Here is a 9617-nt window from a genome sequence, read left to right on the forward strand (position 1 = left end):
AGATGAAGACTTGAGTATTATTTACTATTCTTTTTTATATTCGTTGATCAAGTTTTCTCCTTCTTTCAAAGTTTTGTTTTGAGATAAAGCTATGACCACAGATTTATTCGATGGTAACGTTTGCGTACTCGTTACAAAGTTTTCAAGTAAAAATGAATCTTTATATCTTTGGCATGTTGCTTTCTTTTGAAATATTTGGGATGCTTATATGTAACAATAACTTTCTTCTAAATATTTGCTTTTTGCTGCTTTGATTGATCGTCCAAACACTTTTCCTTGCAGTTTTTAATGTTAGGTTCCTATTTTCAGTATGTGTTTTTGTTCGGTTTTATATATATATGTTTTTCTATATGCTTCTTCCCCGTTCACCGAGAAATGTACATTGTCAAGGATAAGAAAAAATCTATAAAACGGACATCATCTTTACTCCAGAGGACTATGGTACACAGAGATGGGAGAATGTGGTACATGGGAGCATGGTACACTTGAAGGGCACAGTACACATGAGCAGGTACACTTCCATCCAGCCGACCCACCAGATGAGATGTATAAAACAAAGTACACTGTAGATTAAGATTAGGAATTTATTTTCATCTAAATCCTGGTATAATTATTAACATTATTAATTATTATCTTTACACTGCCAATCGCAACTTGGGCAGGAGACATAAGACTGTTGATCATATGTTCACAAGTGGAACTGGAATATACACAGGTAATTGTTGAAAATACATCACATGAGAACTATCATACCATACAGCCTGAGAAATGTGTAATAGGATAGGAGATTGGCCTGACCCGGCAATGGAAGCGCACACACACACACACACAGGGACATACACACGTACTGAAGTACACATGTACACATGGAAACACGTGTACACACGAACACGAACACGAACACACACACACACACACACACACACACACACACACACACACACACACACACACACACACACACACACACACACACACACACACACACACACCAGTTTCACCAGGTGATGACAAATGGAAATAGAAAAAAAAATATTTGGCACACAAGACCAATGCAGATCACCTGAATATCAGCTAATATGCATTACATCAAATAGTATTCTTAGCCATGTACCAAGATTACGAGACGTAGTTAGGGCAGATATTTTTTTGTAAGTTTTTCTTCTTTAAACAGAGGCAAACTTCTAGACTTGTTACAGATGTTTTGAAGTAATGAGTTGAAGAGTATTTCATTAAAAGATTCATCATGATCCTATCTAATTAATATATCCATCTTCCTGCCATTAAATTAATCTAACATGTAACAGTATCCAATGAGAATACAAACACACATACATACACACAGGAAACCTACACAAGACAATGTGGGTAGTGTATACATGAAACTATCATACCTCGACAAGAGCAGTGTGACCACTCAGAGGGTTTGGTCCAGCACGGTGATCTTTAGTTAGAAATACAACGTTAACAACTAAGCAGTAGTGAAAAGGTAATGAAGAGGAGGGATTAAATACAGGAACATAGCAAGTAGATGGAATATCGCAGAGGGAGAGAAGGAAAGAGGGGGAGATAAATAAAGATTGAGAGGGAGAGAAAGAGTGAAAGAGAGATGGGTATTTGTAGCATGGCCTAAATTGAACTGATTTTTTTAAACGTCCACATGTTATGCAGTACTGTTAGAAATGCAAAACTGAGGTGTTAGTCTATAAATACACTTGATCCATTTTTTTGTTTTTGTTTAAAGACTAATGGTAGATTGGGACATGGGTTCAAGATTCCATGAATGGTATTAGGAACACGACTAGACATTTACTTCACTTTTAACCTTGCTACCGTCTTCCGTTTCTTGTTTAAATCGTACACACGTATACATAAATGTCCAACCATCATCTTTTTTTTGTAAATTCACTTTACTGCCATTTGTTCCAGTTTCATTATAAACTGTAGATACGTTTACTTTACAATCCTTAACCACCATCCGCTTAAAACTTTGGAAAAAGACATTCTAAATCCATGCATTTCAAAACATACGTTTGCAGTCGAGCAATAACGGACTACAGTCTTCGAAATAGGCAGGGTTCCTCCTTGTATACATTTTTCTGCACAGTTTTTTTTTCAAATATTTATGCAGGAAGAAGACATTATTAGAGTCTAGTTGCTCATCAAACAGCCAGTGACTATAAAACATATATATATATATATATATATAAATAGTTATTCCAAATCTCTATACTTTGTGGTATAATTGATGTTCAAAGACTACCAACTAGCACAGGTTAGTGGAGTGGCCCGGCGGTCATCAGTATTTACACGTGATATGGCGTTAAGTCACCGCCAGGCCAACACTATGTACAACTAAAGCTTGGCCAGTTTCACAATAAGTTAATTCATGAGGAAACAATATGGTGCATCCACTGCGCTTGCTAAGCGCTTCGGCTTGTGTCCCAGCACATATTGCATTGGTCACTGAACTGCAGTTTCTGGGGGAGTGTTAGACTCGGGTTTTGAACAATAAAATCGCTTGTGGGCTAAGAAAGATTCTAAGTAGGAGAAGGTAATGTTGCAGGCCTTGCAGTGCCGCGGGATGTCAGCCCCGTTCCCGTTGGTCTCCCCGCCGGCAGCCCCGCCGGCCAGAGCCTCGGCGCTGGGCGTGTCCTCCGCGGGCGAGTGGGGCGTGGTGGGCCCCGAGCGGACCTTCTCCTCCCCCTCCTCCACTTCCAGCTTGACTTCCGGCTCCAGCTTGATCGCGGGCAGCGGAGGCGGACTCGCGGGGTTGCCGTTCTCCACGGGGTCCTGGCGCTCGGCCTCTGCGGGCGGGGCGTCGCTCGCAGCCCGGACGCGCCCCTCCAGGATGGCCTGCAGGTCCTGCGTGAGCTTGGCGTCGAATCCCACTTTGTGCGCCAGGGCCAAGTGTCTCGCCAGGTTGCTGCGGTACGGCGTGACGAAGGGGCAGAAGTGGCACGAGAGCGGCTGGTCCGAGTGGTCGGCGGCGGCGCCCTCCGTCAGTAGGGCCGACAGCGTTGGGTTCTCGAGAATGACACGCGGCAAATCGGCTACGCCTCGGCTCTCGGCGCCTCTCCGACTGCCGTCGTCGTCCTCCAAGATGCACGCAATGAAGTTCTCCTCCTGAAGGTCATTGGTTCGCTTCTCGAAGTGCATTCTGATGTGCGTGCGCATCCCGCGGAGGGTGTTCCCTCGGTAGCCGCAGATGGTGCAGCGGAAGGCCTTGATGCCGGCGTGAGTCTCCAGGTGCTTCTGGGCGGCAGCGGCTGTTGGCGAAATCACCGGGCAACAGGGGCACTTCCAGCCGTGAGAAGGGGCCGGCGAAGGCGTCACGCACTGATGCGCTGCCTGCAGAGTCTCTGGCATGGCGCATCTGCACCGGGGGCACCTCCACAGCCCCTTGGTCACGCCCTCTTCGCCGGCTGCGCCCTCTCGCTTGCTGCAGTAGTAAGTCTGGTGGGCTGCCAGGTTGTCCGGCGAGTTGAACTTGATGCCGCAGGCCGTGCAGATGAACTGGAAGAGGGGCTTGCTGGACTTCGGGGCTTCCTTTGGCGCGGCAGCGGGCGTGGAGGCGGCAGGTGCGGGAGCTTCAGAGAGTGCGGAAGGGGACCTGCGGGAGGGCCCGGCCCCGCCCTCGCCTGCGGACGCCGGACTCCGACTGCCGTTGGAGCGGCGGTCGTCTTCGCTTTTGGATATGGTGCGCGCGGCGCAGTAATGCTTCTTGTGGACCTGCAGACTTTCCTCTTTATAGAAAACGATATTACACTCATTGCATTTAGCCTCGCCCTGCTTAACGATAACTGGCGGATTCACTATGGGCGCTAAGCCGTTCATGAGCAAATCAGGATTGAGTAGTTTAAGAGCTAGTTCTGGAGGTACGCCCTGCAGGCCTTGCAGGGCCGGGAGCGACAGGCCGCTCAGGCTTTCCAGGCTCGCCAGGAGGTTCGGGAAGCCCGGCGGGAGCTGCGGCAGCGCCGGCGTTTGCTGGGCTGGCGACCTGGCCGAGGTCGAGGGTCGAGGGGAGTCGACTAGGCCGCGGGGGGACCCCTGGGCCGGCGTTGTGCACGCTGGCCGCGGCGACCGGGACGCGGAGTGGGTCTCGCCCTCGCTGGAGGGCGATGGCCGCGACGGCGAGGCCAGCAGCTTGCCCTCGAACTCGCCCGCGGCGTGGGACGACCCCGGGCGGGACTTTGGCACGGGCGACTTCGCGGGCGTGGGCGTGTTCACCTCGCGATTCTCCTTCTCTTCGTCGCCCAGGAGGTCGGTCTTCACGGTCAGCTTCGGCCGCTTGGTGGTCAGGTCGAGGGGGCTCTCGCCCTCGCCCCGGCGCTTGCCGCTCGTCTCGCCGGAGCCGGACTTGGGGCGCGCCTCGCTCTTGGGCGAGTGCTTCGGGGGCGACACCGAGTTGGACTGCGGGGACGCCTGCGGCGGGAGGCTGTGGGCCGCCGGCGACGTGCCCCTGTTGGCGGAGGCCGCGGAGGGGGAGAGCAGCGGGGGCGGCACCGGGCCAGGCAGGGGCCCGGGCGACAGCGGCTGCACCTGCCCGTTGGGGAGGACAACGGCTGCGCCCGCCTGCGGCAGCACATGCGGGGGCAGCAGCTGCGCCCCGGCCACGAGGGAGTACGGCACGAGCAGGATGGGGTTGGTGGGCAGCGCCAGGATGGGCTGGCCGCTGCCCGCCGCGGCGCTGACGAGGCCGGACAGGGCCGTGGATCCCGCGGCGTTGGCGGCGGCCTCCTCGCGCGCCGGGCTCTTGTTGCCGCCCTTCAGCACATGTCTCGTCTGGCAGTAGTGGGCTTTGTGAACGCGGAATGTCTTGACAGAAGAGAACTGGATGTCGCAGTCGGAGCAGTAGCGGTCTGTGGCTCGCGCATCGGCCGGGCTGGGCTGCGTGGGAGCCGCCGCCGCTGCCGCCGCCGCGGCCTGCGGGGCGCTGGCTGCTTTGGCCAGGTCCTCGGGACTCGTGTGGATGTTCATGTGGCCGTTGAGGCTGAGCTTGTGCGTGGTGGTGTAAGGGCAGTGCGGGCAGCGCAGGACGCGGCTGGCGTCGTCGTCCTCGGCGAGGGCCGCGCTCTCGCCGCGGGGGCTCACCGACGTCGGGGACGTCCGGGACTCCTTGTTGCCTCCTTCGCCATCTGGATGAAGGGGTATTGGGAAAATAAACACAGTGTCACTCATTTTGTAAAGCAACATGACATATCACACCGATATAATACATGAAACGTCCATTCTCACGTAAACCGACAAAGCAATCCAAATCCCAAGAGAAATATTCTGTCCAAAGACTGTCCGCAACCCCCACGCATTATTACTCACCGGTCTGCGTGGGCCTGTGCGTGCAGTAGAACATACGATGCGCTTCCAGATTGGTGGCGCTGCTGAACCTGATGCCGCACACGCAGAAGACGCCGCCGCCTCCTGCACCGCCACCGCCGCTGCCGTTGCTGGTGCTGCTCGTGCTGTTCGTGCTGGTCGTGAGGCTCGTCATGCCCGAGGCTAGGCTGACGACGGCTGCGGAGGAGGTGCGTAGACAATGAGATATATCGAGGTGCTTCGCTTTTTAATGTGTAATTCGACAGGATAGTTACCTACTGATTTCAAATATATATACAAATAAAATAATTCAGAAAATAACAATTCCCCATATCATTATCTGCAGAGGAAATGAATGCACAGGAGAGCGAAGGCACGCGGGGCCGCGCCTTACCGGGAGCCAGGCGATGCAGCGCCGGCAGCATGGAAAGGAGAGGAAGACCTTGGATCATGGAGGTGAGCTGCTGGCGAGCCGCCTCCACTTCGCTGGAGTAGGTGGGGGAGGGAGGACCCCGGGGGGTGGTGGGGATGTGGGGGGTGGGGGAGGGGGTGCTAACCTCCTCCTTCATGGCGGCGTCGCCACTTCCGGCAGCGGGCTGCGGGCTGGAGGAAGAGGAACTGCGCTCGCACTTCACCTGCGGGGCGGACATCGTCATTTAGAAATGGCGGCTCTGGGCCCTTGGCCCTGAAGTTACATCCCCATGTGTGTTGAAGTTGTAAGCACAAGTTAATATTAGTTGTAAACTCTTGTTCAGTGAAATTATATGACCATGATCTGACGGCAAAGGCGAAATATCCACTATCTCTAACAATCGCACAAGTTCCTGCAACACCTACCCCGTGACTGTTAGCAGCGTGCGCGCCTAGAGAGGAAGAGGGCGACGCAGGCCCTGCAGGAGAGGCAGGTCGCTCCTTCTTCTCCGACACAGTGACACTCAACCTGAAAAGGAGAAAACACATATTCGTTATTATTATTTCTACTAATATGATGTTGTAGTATTATAAGAGTATTATTAAAGCATTTAATAATAACGATGCCGATTATAATGACAATAACTACAATAACAATAATCATAACAATATTAATAATTACACTCATTACCACTATTATCCTGACCATCATTTTTATTATCATGATTAGTTATAATTGTTATTGCTACTGTTGTTATCATCACCATCATTATAATTATCATTTTATTTGTCTTTTCAATAATAATAATAAAAAAAATATATTATTATAACAATAATAATAATTATTATTATTATAGTAATTATTATTATTATCAAAATTTATCTTTATCATTATACTTTACCACTATTACCATAACTATTACTATTAGTATCACCGATATTGTTATTATTATTATCAAGGAACATATAACCAGGTAGCTCTACTTCCATTTAGCCTTTGGAACACAAAAATTAAATTGACTTTTTCCCTAGAGTATTCAGACGGCTGTGAATGGTAAAGAACTTCGTTATCATAAATAAAACGGGAACGTTGTTTTTACATATGATAAGTATAATAATAGTGAGTAAATCAAACAAATAATTATGTCTCTAGCTATATCTGATATCTCACAGTGCACTCTCATTGGCTAGCCATAGTGACGTCATTAGCTCCACCCCCTTTCTTGACCCCAACAATTGGTGCGATATTTTTTGGGGAAGTGTTTTTGCAGTGTCTTCTTTGAAAATGGTTCAGTAATAACAATGGTAAAAAATATTGAAAAGGAAACTAAGAAAACATTCTAGTGAATAAAGGTAATGACCGGGGCTTAGCACAAAAGTTGCCAACTAGGATTTTCATCAAGATGAATTACTATCATTATCATTATTATTATTAATTCAATTACAATAATAATAATAATAATAATAATAATCATTATTATTATTATTATTATTATTATCATTTTTGTTATTATTACTATCATTATCATTATTATTGTGGTTATTATTATCATCTTTATCATCATCATAGTAGACGCAGTAATGATACTGATACAGATGCTGTTGCTGATAATGACAATTGATACTGATGCTGTTGCTGATAATGACAATAATAATAATAATAATAATAATAATAATAATAAAATAATAATAATAATAATAATAATAACAGTAATAATAATAACAATAATAATAGTAACAATTATAATAGAACTCACAATTCCTCCGGATCCAGTGATGCAACTTCAGGCAACGCAACCACCCGCGACTTACACAAACGTGAACAGCAAAAAATTAAATGAAACCCGATATAGACTCCGGTTTCTTCATCGGTCCCCTACTATAACTGACATACGTACTGCTAGTGAGGAAGTTACATGCCTCCTGCTACTACAGCTTCTCTCCCTATTACTGCTATTGCTACTACCACTAACTGCTACTGCTATTACTGACCCCTACTACTTCTGGAAGTACAGCCCTCTCTAAGACGCTGAAGTGAATGTTTAGCAGCAAATGACAGCACCACACCCTGACTAATCATTGCTGGTCATCACGGGCACTAAGCTGCTCAACCAAGAAGGCCACAGAAAGGGCCGTGATAACAGCTGATTAGGAGGACTACGGCGGATGAAGCTCATGGATTCGACATTCTGGCCGCACGTGAAGGGCACATGCCAGGGTGGGTTGCTCCGCGCCCTTCTCCGTGCGTAACGACAAGTAGGTAAGTCATTGAATAAATACGAACTAACTGAATGAACAAAGAGTTGAGAATAGCTATATGAGTTAATAAAATAAGTAGAATACAAATCCCATCTGGCATTCTTGATATCGCACTTAGGAATAGTAAGAAAAGCCTAGAAAGCCACAAAAAAAACATAATGCTAAGATAAAAGCGGATGTTTCGTTGCTAGCCAACGCTCGACCCGGAAGAAGCGCGGTGTCCGCCGAGACCCACCTGTCGGTCAAGTTTCGCACGGTGGCGTCGACCGTCTCCTTCAGGTCGCTGCCGAGTGGACTCGCCGCACCTGACGAAGTCCCGTCGTCTCCGGGCACTTCAGCCCCGGCCGCGCTCTCTGATTGGTTGGAAAGAGGGGATGACGTCACGCCCTCGCCTCTCGAAGGGGATTGGTCGGAACGTGGTGACGTCACTAGGTCACTTGCGGATTTTTCACCGTCGCTGTCCCAGTCATCATCTCCTGTGGGGGAAAGGGGGGATTAGTCCTCCTTCGGCCGTCGAGGGAAAACAGCATGGCTATAAATCTAAAATATCACAAAAAATTGGATGAAAGATCGGATGCCCTAGGATTCTAAACCGGCTCGGGGATAACGGCAGTAAAACTAATGTTGCCATTTACACTGCCGATAAGCAATGCGATCGGTCTTGGGCGTGCATCGACGCCGCTTGTGCAACTGAAACTGCAATTCCTCTGAATGATTCGACCACAGCTGTCGGGCATTTATTTCTTTCCAGACACCTTCCACACTCGTGAATGTGGAAGAAAGAAGAAAATAATACGCATATTGTTACGACATTCGTTGTTGGCCAATCGTATGATCCAGTAATAACTTGTTTACAGATGGCTAATCTTTACGAAACATCTACCCCCTTAAAGCAAAGCAAAGAAAAAAAAAACAAGAAAAACTGAATGAAAAAGATGAGAGCGCTTTAGATAATGAGTCACAACAGCCCCCGAGTACACTATTCACGGCTCAAGGCAGTGTTATCAGCAGTTCCCTTATCTCGCCTTATCGCCTGCCCCAGTGCACATGTCCTCACCGGCCGTGGCGTACTCAAGGTGCATAGAAGGAGATAACGAGCGTGGGGCAGTGTTCGTTGCATAAAAGACGCCAAAATCATCTTTGTTTGCCTGGACTTCCCGTTCTCCATGATCTAACACCAACTCGCAGCGTAAATAAACACAAGGAACATTACCCTAAATGCTTCCGCGGTGCAACACACCGTATCTTGCCCCACAAGCACCGCTCATTATTCCCGCTAGAAGACCCTCTTTCTACAACGGTGACGCCAAGCGCTCACCTGTCCTGTAGACGTGGCAGAGGGAGGAGCAGGAGGAGGAGAATGCGCAAGAAGGAGAGATGCAGGAGGAGGGTAAGAAGGAGAGACGCAATGCACGGGCCGCGCGGACTGAATACTTGCTTACCTGCGGTGCACCTGCACTCTCCCTCGCTATCTATGCTCCTCGTCACCGATAACGATAACATACGGCGGCGGGGACTGCCTTATCTCTCCTAGCGTAATCACGGCCCTTATCACTTTGCGTAATCATGACATGACGTCTCGAACCATGACCAATCAGCTCTTCCTCACAAAAATTGAGGGAGGTCGCCGC

General features: G+C 48.7%; 1 protein-coding gene across 1 annotated transcript; it reads right to left on the reverse strand.

The window, feature by feature from the left end:
- Positions 1–408: 408 nt before the first annotated feature.
- Positions 409–9401, reverse strand: LOC119582614 (zinc finger protein ush-like). The gene is made up of 6 exons (XM_037930991.1): positions 9305–9401; positions 8222–8462; positions 6154–6256; positions 5711–5951; positions 5320–5514; positions 409–5138 (listed from the first exon to the last, which is right to left on the reverse strand). The coding sequence occupies exons 4-6, from the start codon at positions 5883–5885 to the stop codon at positions 2464–2466; spliced, it is 3045 nt and encodes a 1014-aa protein (XP_037786919.1). The 5' UTR covers positions 5886–5951; positions 6154–6256; positions 8222–8462; positions 9305–9401; the 3' UTR covers positions 409–2463.
- Positions 9402–9617: the final 216 nt, after the last annotated feature.

Source organism: Penaeus monodon, chromosome 16 (genome assembly GCF_015228065.2).
Source record: "Penaeus monodon isolate SGIC_2016 chromosome 16, NSTDA_Pmon_1, whole genome shotgun sequence".
NCBI lineage: Eukaryota > Metazoa > Arthropoda > Malacostraca > Decapoda > Penaeidae > Penaeus > Penaeus monodon.